Source organism: Solea senegalensis, linkage group LG15 (assembly GCF_019176455.1).
Source record: "Solea senegalensis isolate Sse05_10M linkage group LG15, IFAPA_SoseM_1, whole genome shotgun sequence".
NCBI lineage: Eukaryota > Metazoa > Chordata > Actinopteri > Pleuronectiformes > Soleidae > Solea > Solea senegalensis.
In genome coordinates this window covers 16,780,757-16,805,433 of record NC_058035.1, presented here as the reverse complement: position 1 = coordinate 16,805,433, position 24,677 = coordinate 16,780,757, and the positions used below count along the sequence as shown (strand labels likewise).

The 24,677-nt window shown below is 40.6% G+C and overlaps 2 protein-coding genes across 3 annotated transcripts; both read left to right on the top strand.

Moving 5' to 3' along the window:
- Nucleotides 1–6,030: 6,030 nt before the first annotated feature.
- synpo2la (synaptopodin 2-like a) lies at nucleotides 6,031–16,004 on the top strand. Its single transcript, XM_044046597.1, has 4 exons — nucleotides 6,031–6,386; nucleotides 8,955–9,106; nucleotides 9,233–9,951; nucleotides 11,523–16,004. The coding sequence occupies exons 1-4, from the start codon at nucleotides 6,285–6,287 to the stop codon at nucleotides 14,150–14,152; spliced, it is 3,603 nt and encodes a 1,200-aa protein (XP_043902532.1). The 5' UTR covers nucleotides 6,031–6,284; the 3' UTR covers nucleotides 14,153–16,004.
- Nucleotides 16,005–19,647: 3,643 nt separating this feature from the next.
- On the top strand, nucleotides 19,648–24,310 carry myoz1a (myozenin 1a). Of its 2 annotated transcripts, XM_044045224.1 has the most exons (7): nucleotides 19,648–19,728; nucleotides 19,851–19,886; nucleotides 21,324–21,410; nucleotides 21,732–21,919; nucleotides 22,633–22,894; nucleotides 23,588–23,750; nucleotides 23,831–24,310. In XM_044045224.1, the coding sequence occupies exons 3-7, from the start codon at nucleotides 21,326–21,328 to the stop codon at nucleotides 24,063–24,065; spliced, it is 933 nt and encodes a 310-aa protein (XP_043901159.1). In that variant the 5' UTR covers nucleotides 19,648–19,728; nucleotides 19,851–19,886; nucleotides 21,324–21,325; the 3' UTR covers nucleotides 24,066–24,310. The 2 variants fall into 2 exon arrangements, with proteins under 2 accessions (XP_043901159.1, XP_043901157.1); XM_044045222.1 differs by having other exon boundaries at nucleotides 19,650–19,886.
- The last annotated feature ends 367 nt before the right edge of the window (nucleotides 24,311–24,677 follow it).

Here is a 24,677-nt window from a genome sequence, read left to right as displayed (position 1 = left end):
AATGCAAGTCTTAAAGAGAGAGAGAGGAAGAAAGAGAGATTGGTATATCATAAAAATATTAGTAAAGACATAGTCAGCTTCATAAACATTCATTGTTATTAATATTGAAAAATAATTTGACTTGACATTTTCTATGATACATTGAAACTCTACTGTAGACACACTATAACACACACACACACACACTCAATAGATCAACTTCCAGTCAGCAGTCAGCAACTCAATCCACCCCATGTTCTCCTGACCTGACTCACTGATAGATAGACAAGGCAAGGCTGGGAGGTGGGAGGTTAGGGGATCACTCAGTGTCATCACATCAAACAAACCATCCACACAGAAGATGCACTTGGCTTTAAGTCAAAGCAAACTTGGGATAAACTTTTCCTCTGCATCATCCTCCTCTACTTTAGGAGCGTTCAGTCCTATTAGACATTTCCCCAGAGGAGAAGAGAAGAGTGAGTGCTGCCTTTGACTCATCAGAAGTGAACAGGATTACACAAGCTCAGTCTCTACATCTCACTGTGTATGTGTGTGTGTGTGTGTGGTTTACGGCCAGTGAAGAGTGCCACCGTGAGGATTAAAGAAATAATGCATGCAAATCCTGATGTAAAAGCTGATGTAGGGCGAATAATAAGAGCAAGATTTTGTCACAGAAGTCCACAGGCATGTAGATTTACTTTCTATCCATGTCAGATAGATGAGGATTTTATGATTGTTACAACACAGGAAGAAAAACGTGTGCGCATGTTGGCTCAGACTTTAGTTTAAACTTTCTGTATTATACGGCATTTTTCTAGAGTTGATGACCACTCAAAGTGCTTTACACTACACGTTTGCCATTCACACCCTTTCAATGAGGCACATCTATAGTATATGCAGCACTCTTCACACATCTGTCACACCACCCTGTGTCACCCAGGGACACATCGGCATATAGACTAGAGGAGTTGAGGGTCAAACCTCCAACCTTCCAGTTGGACGATAGCCCCCTCTACACTGCCCCACAGTCACAGTTTTAAGAGCAACTGTCAAATAGCCTTAAACTGATAGAAAGCAGAAAGAAGTGTGGGGTTTAAGTTTTAAACATTTGACAAAAAAGAAAGAAAAAAAAGAGGAGTAACTACGTCTAAATCTGTCCCGTCAACAATAAATGTAACCGAAGCTGTGATTTGAGTCTGTTGTGTAGTTTGCTTTTCTTTATTGATTATTATGATGAGTCATTTGTTGCCTCATTAAGAGTTCAGCAGCTTGAGGAACCATCTCCTTTTCTTTTTTTCTGCTTTAATGCATTCAGCATCACGATTCTCTGTGAATATCAGCCTGCAGTCGCTCCAACTCTTTGGTCCAAAATGAAATATCTCAGAATCGATTGCAGAGAGCTGCTCTTCTCGAGGCAGACCTTCATTCTGTGAGCCCAAGGATGAATTTTTATGACTATTGATTCGCATACTTTTTCTCTTCTGTTCTTTTTTTTCCACATTTGTCTTCAGTGACATGTCTTTACAAGCACTGTTTGTTCTGCAGCGATGTTTTGTTCCAAATTGGATATGGATATGTAATTCTAATAACTGCACAATCCTTTAACTTACTGTAAAACTAATGATCCTCCTTCATCCTCAGCTACATTTTGTAGTTGGCTGATATGAGGATGTGTCTTTGTGAACAACTTGAGAAGTTAAGAACAGATTTAGTTGAGTGTGTTTGCATTTTAAGGCCCAAGAATGGAGTTATTAGATACTGGTGGTGATACACTGATTAAGGATATTTTAACAACTGAGAAAAGGGAATGTGGGAAACTGAGCGACCTCAGTGGAAGGTAAAGCTCTGCATTAGTTAATGTTAAACTAATATAGTGACAAGGTTCCATTAAGAATACCGGCTTTATTCAAAAACACAGTTACACATATTAACACACTGACGCAGCACAGTATGACTGCAGACTCACTGTTCCAGAAAGATAGGTGTATGAACAGTATTTGTTCCACAAATGCCTCAAAGAGTCAGATTTTACCCCGACTGTGGATATAAAAGTGAGGCCGGAAAGAAGACATTCACTTTTGGAGTGGAATTATTTGTCATACTCTTGAATACTGTGAATTAAACACTGATTAAACAGGAAGGATCATGTTTTGACACAGCACACAAGAACAAAAAGCAGCAAAGCAAACATGATTGCAGCCATTATTTTCATCCAGATGGTCTGCACCATTGTTTGTTTGCATGTGTGTGTGTGTGTGTGTGACTCACCAGTGACAGCACTCAGAGGTTACCAGGGGCCACCTGGCACGATGTCACCTCTCTGTCGCGAGGAAGATGACACAAGACTCATCTACCGGGACAGCGGGAGTCCTGGGAGACATGCAGCACAGTCTGTCACAAACTGGGGTCAGACGTTCATTGGACGAGTGGGACACAAGCAGGTGGCAGAGAACACAAGTCTGTTAGGATGAAGGAAAAATTCAAGTAGTAAAGTTAGAAAAATAGCTTTGTATAAATGCACAATTTTCATACAGAGTAAAGACATCAGACTTGATGTCTTTGTGGAAATCATAAATGTCGACCTACACATATTATGAAACAGGGAGGGAACCATACATTAATATTGAATCAAAATAAGAAATCAAATGCAAGCCTCAACTAAATGAGATTACATCATATTTAAAATGATGGATGTTAGGAGAAAAACGCTAGCACTTTGAAACTATATAATGAAATATGTCAGAATTATTTATCTTCATGAATGGAGAAAAACAACTTTTTAACTTGACATTTTAAAAATGTGAGATGCTCAAAAGGTCACACAAAATGTTCTCTTACTGCAAATACTGATTTTCTCGATGCAAAATCACACAAGATATAGTGCGTATGTTGCAAGGTTTATTTTTTCATTCAGTCACCCACAATTATATTCCAGCTTAGAAACTGCTCTCACATAAATTCCACAAATCTTTGTCTCTACATGTTTTAATCATGCACTGTTTGCAGCATTTTCTAAAAGCTCAGTTTATATCATGTTTCCTTGTACGGAGGCAGAGCTGGCAGTGGTTGTTTGGCGATGTTGGCCGCGTTGGCACGGTGACGGATGCCTCAGTTAAAGGGCACTTGGTCTGTACCTGCTGCTTCTCTACAGTCCTGTCTGTCAAAGCCTTCCTGGGAAGGTGAACTGGCCACCAGAAAAGTCATTAAAGTGTTTCACGCCATGCTTCTGAGTATGGATTTTGACCTTTTTACTTGTCTTGAATGACAGCCAATACTCTCCTGGACAGAGTGACTTAGCAGACCTCATGCTGACTTCACACAGTCCTACAGAAGCCACAGCTCTCTGCAGCGCAGCGTCTCTGTCCAGTTTGACAGGGAAACAGTCAGTGACAGCAAAGGGCACAGTGTGATTGTTTCCATGTATCAGATTTGTTGTTTTTCCCTTCTTAGATTTCTCACTGTTTTACAGATTGAAGAATTTGACTTAAACCATGGGGTATTTTCACATCTCAGCGTTAGATTTTGGAGCCAATCCCAGGTGATTTGGGGTGAGAGGTCACAATTCTATCACAGAGTTTACAGACAATTTAGAGTCTCCAACGAGCCTAATCCCACTCTGCATGTCTTTGGACTGTGGGAGGTAGCAAGAGTACCTGGATAAAAGCCACACTGATATAGTTTAATTTGAAATTAAACAATTAATTAGATTAAATGTATTCATGCTAAGCCCCCCAAAATAAAACTAATCAAGCCACAAGAAAGGAATGTGATCAGTGTCTTCATTTAACCCTAAATTGAAAGCCATGGTGCATACATAAATAAAGGGTTAAATAAAGGCACTAGTTTCCATCTGGCCTGATGTCACAATGGACACCTGGATTAAAATCAGAATAAATAAAATAGCTACACTGATAGTTTACAATTTTAACATCATTGATCTTAAAGGAAAAATGATACTACAAATTGAAAGCAATAAAACAAAAGTAAATATAAAACAAGTGGCAGGACTTGAAACATGGTTGAGTGTGGAGTGTGAGGAACATTCAACACACAATTTGTCATATCTCATGTTACCTATTTTTAACCACAAAAAAATAATTCCTGTAACTACTGAGCTGCGTATTCTAAAGAAACAACTCCACAGGTCAAACAACCTGCATATTTTTCACCACTAGAGGGAGGAGTTGGCACAACTGATCTGCAACGACCAGTTAAATGACATGAAGCCATTAACTCACTCTCCCTGTGTGACTGCAAACTTGACACAAGGTGGATCAGTGTCATGTGTGCGGTTGAGCATTTTCTTAATATGTCGTTCCGTTAGATCTAACACCGTCTCCAGGAAGAGAGGGAGTCATGTTTTTTTTCTCAGTGTCTGACCCAAGACTTGTCTTGGTTACTATCCTGAGATGTGGAGACAGCTGCAGAGCAAAGCTGCCAAAGTGAGTGGCTATCATTGGTAACCTCCTGCAGCATTGATAACAGCAAGGGGATCATACAGCCTCTATCAACACATTCAACGGAAAATACTGAAAATTGAGCCAAAGTGCACTGAGATAGTTTTATGCTTCATTTATTTTTCAGTGATTTTAAAGAGCCAGCTTTAAGCTTTCTGACTTATGTCTTACATAATGAGTGCACTTGGTCAGTGGCAAATTAGTGTTACATTCCAGCAGTGATGTTTCACTCCAGAAGAGAGAAAGGTTAACACTTTGGAGTTTAAATGTGCCTAAAAATGGTTTCAAAATCTATTAAATTGAGTGTTGATATACATTCATATACATTCACTGTGTGCAATTTTGAGCCATGACAGGAGCATGGCTCTTGGGATGGAATTAGGTAAAGACATCCACGGTTCAGAGAGGGTGGATAATGACTTAATGACTGTCCTTTCATCTAGAGCAATCGTTAGGCTTGGACAAACTCATGCAAAAGTATGGACTAATTCAATACAACTAATCTTGCTACATGCTAAAAGAAGATGGTGGACATCTGCCTGCACACAGTTTGTCTGAATGTTAGCATAATTATGGACAGTATGACTATGGCAGCTTCCAAAAAGGTAAATGTAAGTGTATCTGCCTATAAAGAGAGATGATCATGTATGCAAAGTTGGTTAGGTATCAAGTTTTTATAGTTAGTTTGTCTGTTTGTCAGCAGGATTAGGAAAAGGATTACTGAACCTACAGCCTGAAACTAAAAACTTGATGGAAAGGTACAGCATGGCTTAAGGAATAGGCCATTGGATTTTGGACCAGATGCAATTGAGGGACTGGATATAGGAAGATGGGTTTTTTCACTTCCTGTAACATTGTGAGATGGGGCATTTTTCAACATGTCAGTGCATTTTTAAAGAAAAATGCAGAGATCATTATGGAAAATGTCTTTAAATTGTATTGAAGGTGTTGCTTTCTATGTTTTTTTATCGTTCCATTCCTACACAATCAAGTACGGGTCCCTTCCGAGGTTGCCATTAAACTGTAACTGTCCGCCCAGAGCTTGCTTAATCATTCATTCTTAAAGCTCTATGAAGACAGCCAAGTATGTCTCCAAGTCCATAGGAGCTGGCATGACATTCAGAAGCCTCAACAGTTGAAGAATCACCAACACAAAAAAAAAACAGTCAACTCATTGTCTACGACGTCATGTACATCAGAAGATATTTGATCTAGACTGCAGTCCCAGCCTTGAAGGTGTGGTTGTGACCCTACTAAAGGTCACTAATGACACCAGTGTGAAACCACATATGAACAAATATACTTGGGTGATCTGAATGTTAACTTCCCTTGGTCTGCAGAAGAGCAGGCAAAGCAGTGATGGTGGTGGTGTCCTATTTTTGGAGGAGCTATCAGCAGCCCAGTGGCATAGGTCTGAGTGACAGGACAAGTGTTTGGTTGGACCCTCCCCTCGCTCATTTGAGGCAGACATTCCTCAGTGTAAGCAGACACAGACCCTGTGCCATCATATTTCTCCCTCCTTCTCCCCCTCTCTCCCCTTGGCTGTGATAGTTGGCCCACTCTTGGCATGGGTGGGTGCACAGACGTGTGTGTGTGTGCGCGCATGTGGGTGTGTTCAGGTGTGAGCGTTGGCCTTGGAGCTGGACTCGGAGAAAGAAGTCAGCACCCGGACAGTGTGGCAGGCAAAGAGCAGGTCAGAGCTCAGTAAGGGGGCCCTGACCGCTAACCATGGGGCCAAAGCACTAAAGGGCCCCCATAGAGAAATATAAAACAAGAAATAGGAACGGAACATAAGCAAGAAGGAGAAGAAAAGACAAAAAGACAAAAACAACAAAAGACTGAAGGACAATGGTTGCAGAGGAAGTGATAATTTCATTATCTGGTGGAGCACCATGGGGGTTTCGTCTCCAGGGAGGAGTGGAACATCAGAAACCGCTCCAGGTGGCTAAGGTAAGACAAGTCACTGAGGAGCTGTCAAATCATGGTAAAAATCTGGAAAGTGGACGATTCAAGAGAAGTGAAACATCAGCTGAGATATAAGTAGAGATTGAAGAAGCTGTGAACGCAGTTGAAATGGAATATTGGCTGCCATGCTGGTTGGTCCCGGGCCTGAATATGAGTCATCATCTTGTTTGAGAACAGTCTTTATGCAGAAGCACGTTGATGATTGACTGGGTGAACTTTAAACTTTAGGCTTGAGCTTGGAATGTGGAGCAACCCTGCTGCATTTCTGCTAATTATTGCTGCTTATCCAATTAAAGCGGATAAAGCTAAAACTTATAGGAAGTAGAGCGACAGGAAATGTGCCCAGTCAAATGACTTTGTGATGCTTGATACTTTCACCAGTTAAATGTGTACACTGTAGGTGTCTATATTGCAAAGGGCTCAAGCGGACACTTCACACTATTCACCCTATGCCAGTGATCTGATTTGTGCTACTGAACTAGAATGTTTTCACTGTATCATCACCTCTGTTAGAATCTCAGATAACTACAGCCATGCTCAGTCATGTTTAAGGTGACAGATTATCTGAGATTTATTTGGAGACACACACATCACTGGGTGAATCTGGTGTGACTTTTGCATGTTTGTGAGCGTTGCAGGTTTATATGCTAATTTCCTTGAATTCATTGTAAGGAAATACAAAAAGAGCACAGTGGCAAACATTGTGCACACATGCATATGCATACACACACACACTTGCAGTAATAGTTGACTGGGCAGACCTTTTCAAGGTAGCTATATTTGGTTGAGAAGCTGCAGGTCACGGGGTCAGCAGAGGTGTGCGTTTCAGCTCCCCACTCAAAAATGAACCTCATTCACTATTTTTGCCTGGACACTATAATCAGTTGCTGCTTAGAGAAGTAGATATCTTTTTTACATGTAGTTCATACTATTCATGTTCAGCTTACAGCTGAGAATAAATGACAAGTCAATTTAATCAGTGCTGATAGTTTCTCTTTTTCAGAATAAATATTTTCTTTTTTCTTTTCCTCGCTTGTTTTTACGCCATCTCTGATGTTGCCTTACTGCCTCCTTCCCACTATGTCCTTAACTGCTTAAATCTTAATGTTTTTTTTTTACTAGACAGAGTTTGTAATAGATGTCCAACACAAGGATATGTGCAATGGATCAAACACCAATAGATATTTTTGCTTAGAATCCTGGACAACGGTGAATCTTGATTTGCAAATTGTGTTTTATTCATTAAAAATCAAAAATGTGCTATCCATCATCCTGTGAGACAATCACCATCACAATACTTGTGTTGAAAATGTTAACGCTACATTTAGTGGACTTGGAATGCAGTGGTATGTACACAAGCGAGCCACAGGACACCAAATCACCTTGACGGTGGTGCACAGCTGTTTCTGTCTGACAATCCAAAATGGCGTGCTCCTTCACCCCTCATAGCAGAAAGGCATAATCGTGTCAGGTCGCACACTATATTGTCCATAACAGGCGGAGCACAGCACCACTTCACAGAAAGAGCCAGTGTGTCAGTCCCTGTGTGTGTTTATTTATACAAGTTTATGTGTATTTCTGTGTCTGTGTATGTGTACATGCAAGCATGTAAGGGTATTATTACAGTCATGGCTTGTAACCACAAGGCGACTGACTGAATGAAGAGCTGATATGCATGCAAAGGCCACTTTGAAAGGCTTAGCTTAATGGGGAGATGGGACATCATTACAGGCCTATCGGAATAGCTGGACATTAATGTAATTAGGCTAATGCTAAGGAATAATTCCATATCTCTGAAATCTAACATACAATATTGAGTCTATCCATGGCCAAATGTCATCTTAGAGTGCAATTAACAATGCAGTCTTTGTTTTAAACTTTCCAAGAGCTGCTTTGAATTTTTTACAGGACATGTTGACATGACTAACACAGACCTTAGGGGAATCTGGGTGCAGGCACAACACCATGGTCCTGACAGAACTCTGGCACAAAATAGCAAAGCACCAAATGAAGATGGCTGCTGGCTGACATTCTTCTGCTAAAGTGTGCATGAGTGCCCCACTTACGCAATATGTGGCATACGTCCGCAGCAAGATCAAGCTGTCAGGATACAATCTGCTCCGCCAGTCATAATCACAAGGCTCAGTTAATTTTTTTTAAATCCTAGCAGCAGAAACGGCAGCCAAACATGCAGTTCTCAAGCATATCAAGCATTATCAGTCCAGTACACTTCAGACTTGAACTTGGTGTAGCTCTGATACCTGACATAATAGACTTATCCAATTAGATCTGACTTGCAAGACTTGCAAGTAATGAATATCCAACTCTTAAAATGGGAAAAATTATAAAATCTCTGCACATGTAAATACAGCAGCATCAGGGCTCATGAATGAAAACGTATTTTCAGTATGATGTGCAAATTCTTCAAAGCCTTGAGTCATGATATGAAATTTAAAAGTCTTCAAGAACTTGACAGTTGTTCGAATCAACAAATTCAATGTATTCAGTATTTTTGTTGCTGTGCAAAATGTTGCCTTCCTTTGCTTTATTCAGGTGCGTAAACGCAGCAAGGCATGCAGAGCTGGGCTGCAGGAGGGTGACGAGCTGTTGTTCATCAATGAACAGCCATGTGAAACACTGTCCCATGCCCAGGCTATGAACCTAATTGATGGCTCAACTGGAATATTACACATCCGGGTCAAAAGGTAACAAAATAATTACACTCATTCATTAATGCTGTCCCATCCAGAAAAACTAATTTCATCACAGACCTAATATCCCCATTCAGCCCCATCATTTTGATGACCCTCTATTTATTTGTCTGTTTGCAGAGCACCTGTAGGTTTTCAGTCTGTGGTGCTTGTGACCCGCGCTCCATCTCCCCGTATAGACAAAGAGTACCGTGCTGCTTTGCGTGCCATGTCACCCAACCAACCCCATCATGCACCTGTCCGGGAGGTCCATTGTAGCCGCTCTTCCCTGACCAGTGGTTTGACATCTCCACCTGGCAGTGAGGCCTACTATGGTGAGACTGACAGTGATGCAGATGTGGCAGGCTATGAGAGGCAGCGCCGACAGAAACGCCGCAGTCCCAGTAACTCCACCCCAGGGAAACCGACAGGACGGGCCTCTCCTGAGGGCGGGGAGACATCCGAGATGAGCGGCTATGACAGCGCTCCAGATGCACACGTCTACCCTCCTTTGTTGGATAAACGAGGGGGAGATGGAAATGAAGGAGGAGGGCTACCAGGGGTGGCAAGGAGGGAAGTGATTTATCAGCCTCCTGTTCCAGGAACGTGGTCCTCCCAGACATCCACTGAGACCTCCTCCATTATCTCCTCAGCAGATGACCAGGGACCGCGGGATGGAGGGCAAGAGGAGGACAGTGGCTTTCTGGAACCAGCCAACGTGCCTCTGGTTTCCCCTGAGAGGGCAAAGGAGGCACTGATGCTGGGCTCCCGCAACCAGCTTGTGCCCATGGTGGGTCCTGTAAACAAACCTATTGACGAGGAGCTTACAACAACCTACATGGAAAAGGCCAAGCAAGCCAGTAAGTTCAAGTTCAGTCGCAAGAGTCACAAGAGTCACAAACCTTTGCCATAATTATATACACACACACACACACACAATGATAATACATTTCATGGCACTAAGTTTATTTGATAGTTATCCTTGCTTTATGTGCATATTTAATTATATCTATAAATAATGTTTGCTTTGCCACACAGAAACACAGAACAGAAGTAAAAATCAGATCACTGTAGTTTTTTCCTCTTTCAATTTGGCAAATCTCTGTTTCGTTAGGGAGCCCCACCCTTAATGGCTTGTTCAGGTATTAAACTATGAATCTGAATTGCACATATACAAATATAACAGTATGTATTTAAGGTATTTTGGATCATAAACATTTATTTATTTAATAATACATATAATACAATAATACAAGCCACTTGTTTCTCAAGATCAACTTGAACTAACTAACTACCACACGTATACATTTCCTTAGGTAGTCCAGTGTGAGATGGTGTCAGCTTGAGCTAAGACTGTTGAATATGGTCTGTATAGTTTACTATATTTACCTTCAGTTGCATGTTTAAAAACCCCAGCCATCAATCTGGGAGCATTGAAAAACATCTACAGCTGCTTTTAGGTATCAAATAGCAAAGCAGAGATACTCTCATTTTCCCTAACCTTTTCTCCCTCTCTGCTCTCTCCAACTATTCTGTTGCTCTTTTTTGTTTTGCTATTCATTTAATCAAGTGCGTATAAAGAATTGTACGATTAGTTTTGTAGCATTCAATAGAAAAATAATTGTCTGTCATCATAAGGACGAATGTGGTATGTTTCTGTAACATGCACCAACATAGAAATGTGCTTCAACTGAGCTGGAAGACAACGTGGTAGGTCAGAGATGTAAAAAAGAGCCATTGCATAGAATCAGACATCGGAATTAAAGGGAAGCTAATATTTCCTGGGTTTACCATATTAGCCACGTAATTCAATCATTTGTGACTACTGCTCACTACATTACAACAATAGTATCACACTGATCGAGTATACTGTTACATACATGTTATTCAGCTCTGTCAGTCAATTGAGCTGGGTTATTTGAAGTTGACAGGCATGCTTTCAGAGCTTACATTTTCTTTCATTAATCCCTCACACATTATGTTCTACTTAGGAACCCTGTCATGGACAAATTTAGAACTCTTTTCACATGGAAGTACATTTTTGTGAACTGAATTTATCTATGATAATCTGCTTCATACCATAACATGTTAAAGGATATGTTATCACTGCCATTTTAAGTTCTCTTTCCAATAACCTACAACAAGTAAATTTCAACTAGCATGCAAATATTTTTTTTTCAGTTAGATGTGAAGTACATAAGGCTAATAATGTGCAAATACATCCCTCACCCATGATAATATGAGAAGTTGAAGAATTTTCCTGGAAGCATTAAATATACAGTAAATGCCTGTTCAAATCATGGTAGTCAGGACACACTCACATGCTCACACATGAGTCAATTCTTGGTTTGAAGGTAAAATCTGTGGATTCAGACTCTGGCTTTATGTAATACTACTATGTAACTTAACCAATGACTTTCATACCCTGCAGAACTGAACCGAGGAGATACACAACAAGATAAAAATGTAAAGGAAGCCAAAAGCAAGTGTCGAACAATTGCATCCCTGCTGACTGATGCTCCTAACCCTCACTCCAAGGGTGTGCTGATGTTCAAAAAGAGACGGCAGCGCTCCAAGAAGTATACCCTCACCAGCTTTGGTAGTGTGGATGAGGACAGATGTAGAGACTCACAAGAGGAAGATGGGTTATTACCCGGCAGTGAGTCAGAGTTTGATGAAGATGGCTTCTCGTCAGTTCCTGACCCAACTTGGGATAGTGATTACTTGGATATGTTGGAGAAGAGGGCAACTGCAGGCACTGAAGGTCGTGGGGATGGGGCAGAGGATGCTCCAAGTCCAGGGTTGAGTGATACAACAGGCAAGGGTGCTCAACTGTTTGAGCAACAGAGAAGGAGAGCAGCTGAGCATGCAAAGAAGATGAAGGCTGCACAAGCTCAGACTACTTCACAAGTTCAAGAACGGGCTCAGATCTTGCATCCAGAGATACAACCACAGATGCAATCAGACCTCCAGCCTCAGCACATGATGCCAACTGGGCCTACAACCATACAGCGAGAATTTTTCCAGTCTCCTGGTCAAGTTTCTGTTGGTGCCCTTGGGGCATCTAATGGCGACGTAGCATTCTCTACAGTTACAACGAGCATGGTGATGTCATCTCTACCTGTGACACCCAAACCCGCCACTGCTGCAGTGACTATTTTGGCCACTCCCTCACCACCAGCTGAAACACCACAACCAGAACTACCTGCCAGTAATGTTCTCAACAGAACAGCACGTCCTTTCACTCCTGGCTTCATCAGTATCCGAGCTGCGACTGCCCCTGTAACTTTCCGACCATCAGTCACAAAGACAAGCCAGCGTCCAACCTCAGCAGCTGTGTGCCCACCATTCTCCACTGCTTCTGAACTGGCCATTAATGCTACATCCATGACATCACAACTACCCTCCAGTCCTTTATCAATGATCTCCCCACAATTCTCTGTACCTCAAGGTCCCTTGCCTCAGCCACCAGAGGCTCAAGTCACTTTCCATCCTCCAGCCATATCTACATCTGTAGAGACAATGCAGGCAGCACCATCTATAACTACTGTTCATCAGGCTCCATTTGCAACTATGCCCCCAGGATTTAGGCATTCAATACCACAAGAACCACAAGTAGGATTGTATCAAGCCCCTGTTCCTCCTGTATCTCAAATTCCAAGTTCAGCTGAACCAATTGCTGCAATGCATCCACTCCAAGTGCCAGTTGCTCAGCCACCTCCACCTCAGTATCCCATGCCATCAGTAGCTCAAGTATCAGGGGTAACCTCACCAGAAGCTGTAGCTCCAACCCCCGTGCCTGGTCCATCAGGTCGCTCAGGAATATTACTTGATTCTCGGCGGCGTAGTGGTAAAGTCAGACCTTTGTTCACTGTTCCAGAAGTCAAAAAGAACTCCCCAAATCCAGACCTATTGTCTATGGTGCAGAACCTGGATGACCGGTCCACTCGATACAAATATGGCCAACCACCCAATGAGGCGAATTATGATGCAACTGAGGAAGGCAGGAGTGGTGAGGTTGGAATGGGAAAGGTTCCTCCTCCAGTGGCCCCCAAACCTCGGGTCATGCAAGAAGCTCCACAGTTTCTTCAAGCTGGGGGTAAAGGGGCAGAGCTTTTTACCCGTAGGCAGAATCGTATGGGTATGTATATAGTAGATGCCCCACCTGAGGCATCTTACCGGCAGGAAGTGACCTTGCACAATGCATCTCACTCATTTGACTCTTCGCTAAGTCCTACACTTCCCTCCAATTTTAAATACTCCCCAAATGTCCGTGCCCCTCCTCCAATTGGGTACAACCCACTCCTTGGTCCTTCTCTCCCTAAAGGGCCTCAGAAGGATAAAAGCAAACCAAATAGCGGGAGTAGAGGAGGCACACAAAGAGAAGGAATCCAAGCTCTGGATTTCATGAGAAGGCAGCCCTACCAGCTCAACTCTGCCATGTTCAATTACGGGGGCAGTGTTGCAAACATATCAGCAATGCCCTCTTACCAGGCCCAGAGGCAGCAGCAGGGTGATTACTCAACAACAATGGTTGGAAGTTCATTAATCTCCCCAAAGCAAGTCCCTCTCAAAACAGCCCGTGTCTATGAGATCAAACGATTCTCCACACCCACACCTATATCTGCTCCCAAGCTGGCTCCCAAAGTCATTGCACCTCGCTCAGCTACAACCCTTGGAGAACGTTTGGCTCACTCTGGCATGACTTCCCCACCTCTTGCTCCTTTTGCTCAAAACCAAATTCCTTTCTTACCGCAAGGTCCATACACTGGCCCAATCCCAGCCATACCTCCCTTGAAATCAGCTGGACTACCTAGCCTCCCACAATTCTCTGCCACCTCTGTTCCAAACCCTGTGCCACCTGCAGTCCCCACTCCTTACACTCCAGTATCCTACACCACTGGGCTCCAAGCAGCCAAGCAGTTTCAGAGTGCTCCTGAGCTCAGTATCTTTTCCTCTTTGCCTTCACTCAAGTCTAAGCCAATCCAGGCACCCAAACCACATTTTGTTGCCACAAAGGCAGGTGTCCAGCCCTGTGTCTGGAGGCCAGGCGCAATGTGAAGAGCAGCAGTCAATCCCTATCACCCTTGGACATTGTAATTCATTACTAATTTGCAGCAGACATGATTTTGTCAATTACTGCCAAAAGTTAACCAAAAAGCAACTTTGGTAATTGGTTAAATGATCAGACTTTTCTCCACCTTGGGCCAAACAAACCTGGCACATATCCATTGATTCCATTTTGTAAAATTAGATAAATTGTCAAAGTTTGGGTGGGCACAGTAGCTGTAAAAAAAGAAAAAAATAATTTCAGGGTATCAACTTAGGTTTTGGGAAATTCTTGATGAAATGACAAATTACTAAATTAATATACACATTTTATTCTTATAAATTCAGCTTTAAACAAAAGGCAAAGGCACAAGTAAGTTGGTCAAGTTTTTGAATGTGCTTGAACTTCATTGTAATAATTCATAAATATCAAACATTTTGCTTATCTCATTTATTTAGCTACAAACACACTGTGCTGTCTAGTTCACCATATGCCTGTCCTGGGAGGTTGGTGTAAGGCTACTGGAGATATTTCTACTATTTAAGCAGAAGCACCATCTAAACAGAGCCTGTACTGAATTTTTCTTTGAAACTTGAAGTATCTGAATTTCAATCACTGGATTAAACCATTGAACATGTACAGTATGTGGTCATATGTGGACATGTGGAGGTAGATAAGGGTGGTATCATTCTCACATACAGTATATTACTCAGTATTGTCCTACTAAATGACATGCAAAATATATGTTCTCTATCCACTAACTGTACTGTTATCAAGAAGAAGCCCACAACAGTCTCTGGGGTATATATTATGCACAGAAGACATTTTAAAGATATTGTATCAGATCTCTGTGGAACTGTATGTGAAGACAAGATTTACTCTTTGCAAAATGTTAGAGAGGTTGTGCCAAATACCACTGCTCACTATAACGAGACAGAAATGCTATCTTTTTAGCATGGGTCACATTCACCAAGTTCTCATGCTGACACTGAATGACCACTTGTCACTGGATATCAAAGGATTTCAAATGCCACTTAGGCACACCAGAGTTTCTTTAATATCAGTGTGATCTTTGCAGATATATGTAAATTCTTTCACTTTTATTATTAAACAAATAACACAGATGGAGAACAGTGTATTTTGTTTTAATTGTGATTAAATGTGAAGGGGTGTCGGGGAAAGTTGATGAACTGAATGGCATCAGCAATTGTAAGATGGTTCATGGAATGACAGTGCCTGTGGAGGAGGGTTATAGGTATGATCGGTTAAATGTGATAAATGGGATCTTAGATAGGGTATTTACCATCACATCCAACTTCTGGGAAACAACAATCATAATCAGATGTAGTAATTCTGAGACCTGTGATTGATGATGCACAGTTTTGATATCCCACAGCCAGAAGAAGTTAAAGGATGATGGCCAAGAAAGGACGGCATCCGAGGTTTAATGGAAGAGATAGATGAAAGAATGAAACTGAAGTTTGTCTGAAGTCTTTCCACTAATGATGGAAAAAATAAAGGATGAACATATTTATCAGTTATATATACCTTGGCATACTGGGTATATGTTTATGGAAACAAGTAAGAAAAAAAAGTAAAGAATATGTTTTCAGTTGTGGATTTTTTTTTACCGTTTTTGAAATATAACTTGTCTTACAGCTTCTTATTTTCATATTATGAAAGATTTAGTTTGTAGATATAGCTATGCTGAGGTGTAAAATATGATGCATATTTCTGACTGTAGATGGATTGAAGTGTGAACATGTCTATTATTATTGCTGAGCAGACATTTATACTGGATAGGGGACGACATTTTTAGAAGAATAAAATTAGATTTGAAAGCTGTACACTTATCTGACTTTACACTGCCTCCTGTTGTCCATTGTGTGATACTGCACGTTGTACAGTACATGCATGTATTAAATGATAATTTGAATAAATAAGCAGTTCAGTAATGCAACTGTATACTGGTTTTATTTATTTTTTAAATAATTAAATGCTTTACAGACTGTTTTATGAGAAACACACACACATACACACAGTATTAGCTATTTCTATTTTATTGGCATTTTTGTGTTTGAAAAAATGTGAAAATATTATTTTCTAGCAACTTTCTCCTTTTTATACATATATTAGAATCGAAATACAAAGCCCAATCTATTAATTTTCCTAAGCATAAAACTGCCAATCTGCTTTAAAAAATGTTTAATAATTAAATTACAACAAGAATATAATTACCATTAGTAAAATATGATAAAACATGAATAAATGACCAATGTATCATATATGTATGTCATATATATTACAGATCTCCATCACTGGTGATTCAGAAATGTGTTATAAGTAATTCCAGATTTATGCAAATTACCCATCTGAAAAAAAGGTTAATTTATCAAGTAACTTTAAGTACAATAAATAAATAACTAACTAAATAAATAAATAAATAATAAATCCATTTGGATATATTATATTTCCAGGTGTAATGTACAGAGAAAATCAAAACTTAAATTAAACTGTGATTAGATGATTAGAGCATTCGAACAAGCTCATATAACTTCAACAGGTAATACGAGAAAACAACACCAGAAAGTAAGGGCATGCATACAAGACGTTCCATGCAGTGTCACTAGATGTGAGAAGGGATAGAAAGGAGTGAAAGATAATATCTTAAGACAGACCTTCATGGAATGGAGCTGAGATTTTTTCAAACTATAGACAACGTCCACATCACATAACTGTTGAATATTCTTTTTGAGTTGAGGTGGATTCAGAGAAATGTGTAACTATAATTTCAGAAATTACTGTGGGATTCTCAATTTCCACTATTCATCCATTGAGTCACAGGAGGCGGAATTATTATTATTTTTGGTCATTAAAAGGACATTAGCACAGCATAGTATCAGTGGCATATTCACTGTAGGCCATCAAGTCTGTGAGAGACACAAACACACTGATTCCGTCCATCTTCTACCGCTTTATCCTCCACATGAGGGTCGCGGGGGCGCTGTGCCAATCTCAGTTTAGATCATCACAGGGTCACATACCCACTCTCACACTCACCTACAGTCAATTTAGTGTCCAATTTACCTAATCCCCACTTTGCCCTAGTAACATTTATTGATTAACCTATGTAGCCTTTAGTAAGCATCAACACTCAAAACATGTCTAGTTTGTCCATGGTGGGCAAATTGTAAAAACATGGTGGTATTAAATGATGGCCTCAGTACAGCTGACCAGGCTCCTGATAAACATATAAGGCTCATTCTGTGTTAATGAAAAACACAGAATTCATACAATCAGGTGATTTTACACTTTGTTACAAATTGGTACAATGATTTTATCTTCATTTTCTGCCAAATTGTTAATTTAATGACATGAAAGTCAGATTTTATCAGTTTAAAGTTGTGTTTAAATTCCTTTTATTTTGCTAAACTGAAGGAAATGATTATGTTCTATCTGTAATCCTGAAGTTAACATTTATGGATATCATCATATACCGCGTTAGATGTTTTGGAGCCCCTTAAGAGCGAGACATACATGTGACTGCCTAAGCCTGTTCCCTGCTCGGGGATGCAGTCAGAAAGGCATTCTGTTTTCAACCTCCACACTCACACAGTGCCTATATATAGGGCTGTTTATATCCAAACAGAAGACTCATTATAGAGAAAATGACACATTGCCAAGTTGCTACTGTAATTAAGAATTTGTTCTTAATTTAACTGCTTTAAAAATATCAAAAAATAAAAGTGGCTTCTCAGCTTGTGGCAATTTCTATTTTGAGATGGAATGAAAACACCATGTAGAACTGCTTCTTTAAGATCATCATTTTCTACAATAATATGACTACAATTAGATAATAGGGCAACTTCTTTCCCATTATTATAAATGTGTTTTGATTTTTCAAGTTCAAGAATACTTGGCACTTAAAGTAGTTGAGAAACAGAATATTTGTTTATAAGAAATTGAGAGTGAAAACGTGTGGAATAAAAATCTAAATAAATCGACCTAAAACCCTAAATGTGAAGGTAGAGTGAGTTATAAGACGTTGAAGGAAAACAAAGAATGTTGCTTCAAAGCCAACAAGGATCCAACAAAAGGTGGATTCGCTTTTTTCCTCATGAGACCCCATCTTTTATTTACTAAAATGTGAAAAATGCATTAAACTGATGATACAGAAGATGAAAGAAATCTCTCAGAGGCTTGGAGAATCAAAATGTACAGACTATTGAGGGGTCAAGACTTGTTACTTTAAGAAGAGGTGTGAAAATGTGTGTTAAAAATAAGGTGGAACAAAGCCAAATACAAGTTAGCCCCTGCTGGGCAAGATTTACTCTTTCATATTAAAAAAATAAATAATGAAACACACAGATCTGCAGATATACTCTACAAGAGATCCAACAACGTCACTCTAATACTTGGTGCATCATTTTATTTATATATTTTATAAAGACTAGAGTAGTTCACTTTTGACCTTTGCATAATAAGCCCACTCCAGTGCCTTGAGTTCAAGCTATCATTATCATCCCAGGAGACGGGCATTTGACTCACAGCCAGCAGTGACAAACAAATTGTGATTTGTTTTGTTTTTATTTGTAAATAAAAACAAAACAAATCACAATTCAGAGTTCAGAGACTCATTTACCGGGCCAATAACAGCTGGGATAAATGACAAGTTGAACTAGTAGGTTCTGTATCTTGGTAGATTGCATCTGTGCCCTGAGGGAAGCAACATGAACTCAGAATGTAATGCATGGCTTGGATCAGCCAGGTTAACTCCTGCCTTTACCACGCTCATAGTTCTAAGTCGACAAATCGTTTTGCCTTGGTGCCACTATGAGGTGCACATTTGTGGTTTTGAGTGAACTATCTCAAAAGTGAGCGAGTGTGCTCAGGGAGCACATCGCTTTAGTACTTCCAAATTATAACTGATTATCCTGGATTTCAGTGTTTTTGTTGAAATTAAGGGTAATATTTTCCTTCCTCATCTTCATACATTAAAAACTGTGCTCAAAACAAACAGAAATATATAGAGGATGTACTGTAAAAACAGGCACTCTCTTTAAATACCATTTGCCCGTGGTTGCTCTCTAGTTATGTTAATACAGGCCATGCAAAGATTGTTGCAGTGTCTGATAACTCTGTCTCACACATGTTTATCGTGTCTGGTTATATGAAACTGAAAATGTGACAATGTAGTGTCAGGTTAGAGAGAGAGTGGGTGGGATTGAGGCTGACCCTCACTGAAACTGATATGGCACTGCCATACACACATACTGTACACCAAGCTTAAACTTGCATTGTGAACTTGTATATACTCTACCCAGTCTCTCTGTGTACCCGACACACCCGAGTCCTTTGAGGTTATCTTAGAGCCAAGTTCTGTTCCCCTTGGTCTTTGCTACTAAATATAGGCTTCAGAGCCATCTGTGAGAATGATTTTGTTCCCTTAATATCTCCATCAGCACTTTCCTACCCCCCATTCGTATTCATACTCCTAAACTCAACCACCGCCTCCTCCCGTCTTGACACCAATACCACTTCCACCCACACCCCCAAGCCCCTGGAAGATCTGCCATCTGAGTGAAGGGTGGGTTTTGCACTTCTCGGGACCTGGGTCCGGCCATACGTGGGGTCAGAGGCACTGTGGGATTTGTAAACTTGTGACAGAGATCACCAGATTTGAGCCTCTTGTGTATTTGGTATTTACAGGTCATCCCTCCTTTCCAGGATTACAACTAAATATCGGTGAGTGGATCTGCATCCCATCAATGTGCTTTGTTCTGCAACAACAACCAACAGCTTAGATTTAGAAGTGTCGCTGCTGCAAAATGGAAAGAGGCAATAAAGACATGCAACATATTCTCCAGTGACATTTCTGCAGGTTTTACAGGTTAAACAACAGGAGACCATAACAGCTCAGGAGACCAGATCATATCTTTGCTTTTAATGAGAATGCTTCCATTTGTACCAACATATCGCAGTTAGTCACTTTGCTGCTTTTAGATTTTCTTGTGTCTTAAAATGACCATAGGAATGGGTGAATGTGCTGACCATCCCTCTCTGTGGGCGTTGCAGAGTTTTTATATGGTGATGAGGTGGTGGGGGTGGTAAATCTGAGTGCGATACGTCCCTAAGCTAATTATTCAAGGAAATAACACGCCATCCAAAACCTTCCTAGTTAAAATCCAAAACTACTCCAGATTTCATGCGTGTTTGAAGAGGGGTTCAAAAGTACACACAGACTTGAAGACCTGAAGATATGTGAATTGCATCCTTACGTGTTGTGTTAAGTCCATTTGATAGTTGAATGACGCCATTACATGTCACTAAAATGTCTTGGCTAGAAATGTATTTTATAAATAGCTGCAGTGGGTTGAGTTACAGTCAGTAGATGTGATGTTTTGTGAGTTGACTATGAATTAAAGAAACAAGAGTTGTGGAGGTTAATGTGCATGTAGAGCAAAAACATGCAACATAGTCACATAAGATGATGTAAAGATGCTAATGCTAGCATGCTCCCTCAGTGATCCTTATCATGACAGATGACACAGAGGAAAGTATTACTCCCCGCTGTCCCCGCCAACAGGTTCTCATGCAGGCTGCAGATTGGGGAAATATGATAAGATGATATAAATGATGCTCAATGCTATTTTATGATCTGCAGACCTTTACTTTGACTGCAGTACAACAGCACCAGAGCGCTCTGAACACTGAATCTCGATCTAAAGCACAGCGCATTTCTGTTTGTTTACTCTGGCTGTACTGCAGATCATGTGACCACAAACCAAACTGAACATGCATTAAGTTTTAAGTTTCCTTCGAGGGAGACATCTGCTTCGCCGGGGAATGTGGGGAATCTCAGGGCCCTGACATCACCCTCGAACTTGAAAAATGAGCGGGGCCCAAGCTGTCTTGTTTGTGTGTCACATTTAGGTCCCATGGATTCACATTCAGTGGTTGTCAATGGCTGCAGGTGTTGACGGTGAAGACTAACCTTGAAAAGTTGGATGAAATCTAAAAGGCTGTTTATTCCTTTGAGGGGGCATACTGTTATATGAAAGCTTCATATAAAACTATTTGTTTTTAATGCCTCTGGTAATTATTCTCAGTTCTGTCTGTATGTTTGTAAGCCCATGTGTTACTCTGTTACTCATAACACCATATTTTTTCCTGGACTTGCAGCCATGCCTCTGCGAACACTTGCCCCCGTAAACAAAAGGAAAAAGCTCGCCAGGATCATAACTGACTTATCACACATCACTCAGGATGGTAAGGCTGATCCTTCACAGTATGCATTGAGATTTTGATGGATGATTGGTGACGATTACTGTGACTGGGGCAGTAATCTTACAGGATAAACAGGTTTACTTCCGCAGCTCAAAAGAAGCAATAAACATGGCACAATAAAATTTAAAAAATAAATGAACCCTACATCTAACTAACTTAAATTGAGTAACTCCAAGTTAACATGTTTTTCCAATGAACATTAACTAAATGCCAGGAGTGTAATATAATACTAAGCATGATTACTTTTTTTATAAGAAGTATGTTTAAAAGAATAATTATCATCATTGAATGTCCTTTACCTAGAGCATGAGATGGAGCCAGAGGCCTCCGAGTTTGACCTGGGGAAAAAAATTGGGACTCCCAAAGACATCATGCTGGAGGAGCTCTCGCTGATGAAGAACAAAGGCTCCAAGATGTTCAAGATGAGGAAGCAGAGAGTGGAGAGGTTTATCTACGAGAACAACCCTGACGTCTTCAGCAGTGACTCAATGGTTAGTGAACACGCCCACAAACTCCACAAAGAAACACAGTAACAGACGGAAAATGGAGGTAAATCCTTTAAAATATACACCGATCAACCACAACTTTAAAAATACAGAGAATTAGTTACAATAGCACCTGCTCCCAGTACGCAGTGTTCAGTTCTTGCCAAAAAATTGCTCCATAGCTATAGAAGCAGTCAAAGTCTCCAAGAGAAGGTGACCTTGAAAGAAGAATCATGTTGGTGGCACCTGGATGTTCTCTGGCAAAGAAAGAAAGCTGATGGAGGTGCTTTGGGAGAGGTTTTACTTAGGCATTCATGTGGATGTTACTTTACCATGTGCTATCTAACTTAGCACTGTTGCACAACAAGAGCAAATGCTTATGGCAAAAGTAATCCTTGATGACAGGAATGAGGACTGCAAGAATGTTGGAGGAACGGTCTGAGACACATGACATGTTTTCAAGACATCAATGGAATGTGCTGGGTCCGATTCATAGAAGCCCCACCTTGAAATTCAAAAAGGTACGGATGCCAACATAATGCCCAACATCACTGGGCACCTACAGCAGTTAAGATGAGTCCACACCTTGATGTTACATCATTAAAAACACTAGTAATGCCTGTCACGTGCAAAGTGGAGCTGCTGAAACAAGATAACTCATCAGATACAAATGTATTTTGTGGCATAACGGTTGGTCATTTTGTTCCCATGTCTTTCAGGACAACTTCCAGAAGTTTGTGGGTGGACAGATGGGAGGTGAAATGATAAACCTTGGTGGGCATCTTGTTAGCAAGCAGTCTGGACACCTGCATTACACAGGGATGCACATTGGAGGAGGTGCCCCTGTGCCTCCACCAAAGCCTGGAAGCAAAGGTGCAGGAGGAGCAGGTGGAGCAGGTGGAGCAGGAGGTGCTGGAGGACTGAGTGGTGGCGAACATGGGAAAGGTGGTAAAGGAGAAGGCGCTAGTGACGGGTCAGCAGGTTGGTTGAATTTTTCTTTCATGTCCAAGTGCCGAGAAAAACCTCAAATAAGCACATACTGTATTTTAATCACTTAAGGCCACAATTTAGATTTGCAGTATGTCTGTTGTCGGTGGTGTTTGCTGGTGAAGAATAGGATGTCTCCAGATTCCACAATATGTCAGCTTAATTGATTATTGAATGACAAAGTTTTATGGGATGCTCTGCACTAAAACACATACCAACCCAAATGCTGTGTAATATGACAACAGCTCTTATACAGTATGAGCCACCACCAGTGGCCAAAAAGCTTAGGGTTATCTTAAAGACTATGAAAATGGCTAGCCAAGCTCAGTCTAAATGTAACAAAGTGGACTTGAACCCAAAAATGTTTACTGATTAAAAAAAACATCTACATTTTATCTGCAAACAATTTTACTGCAACAGTACTGTGAGATTCTCCACCATCCAGTTCAGAATTAGTGTTATTCTGCAGGATGATAATGTATTAATTTGTGAACTATCAAAAAGTCAAAGGTCAACAACAGTTTGCTGGGTTTGAGGTGAAATATTTGTGCAATGTGCTGGTTTTAAAGACAAATTTATTGCACAGACAGCCATTCTGATTACCTCACTCAACTCTCAAGCTAAAAGGATTTTTTTTTTTTTACGTACATGAAATGATCCTTATAATATATATTTTTCCCTCCACAGGAAGTGGAAAAGATGCAACTAAGAGGCAGGCTCATGTGAAGACATACCTGTCACCATGGGAGAAGGCCATGAAGGGTGATGAGAACCTGTTAGCCACTCTGAAAACATCAATGCCTGGTCCCATAGATCGAAAGGATATGCCCAAGTACAAATCCTTCAACAGGTACTTCCACCCACACCTAACCTTGTAGGTTCTACATGTCAAAGAGGGACTTTAATAATCCTCTTACCTTGCTTTCCCAGGTGTGCACTGCCCTACGGAGGGTTTGAAAAGGCCAACCAGTTAATGAAATTCCAGCTGCCAGACAGAGAGACGGTCAAAGAGGAGCCTGAACCTGCAGTGGTGTACCAACATGATGTCGGCTGTCGGCCTTCCTTCAACCGCACTCCTATTGGCTGGATGGGCAGCAGCGAACCCGGCAGCATTCACATTGAGAGTGATGCCGTGCCCTTTGATGCAGAGACAGACGAGCTGTGAAAAAAAAAAAATAATAATAATAATAATATTGTGATTACACTCTCCGCACACACACACACACAAGCCTGACTGCATGCACACACCCACAAAAATGATCTTTAAGTCAACTGTTACACTGATGAATCTTTTAATGTGAATGAGTGAATGTGTAAATGAAATGTGGTCATGTTGTGTATTTGGTTGTAAGGACAAGAAACCAGCTTTGGTCTTACAGACAAATTAAAAAAATGTTTGTGTTTTCACAAGTGGAGTGCAGATTTTGTCAATAAGGAAGAGTGAATCATGTATGAAGGACATATTTATGCTATGTTACCGTGACTAATGCCGTCTTAACTTGTCATTGTTTGTCATTACCTAGTGCCCTTTTGTTGTCCAAATTCTCTGATATTTTGTTGAGCTATGAAAAGGCTATGAACCTGTTTCATTCAGAATGCATGCATAGAGTCAATCCTCCACAATAAACCAAGTAACCATTTCAAAATAAATAATGTGACAATACTCCAGAGGAGTGATTAAAATGTCAAGGGGAATCATTTTTTGTACATGAAAATTCTTACCAAATACATTTCTCACTTTCACATAATTTGCACACAAATTCTAACAATCTTTTCA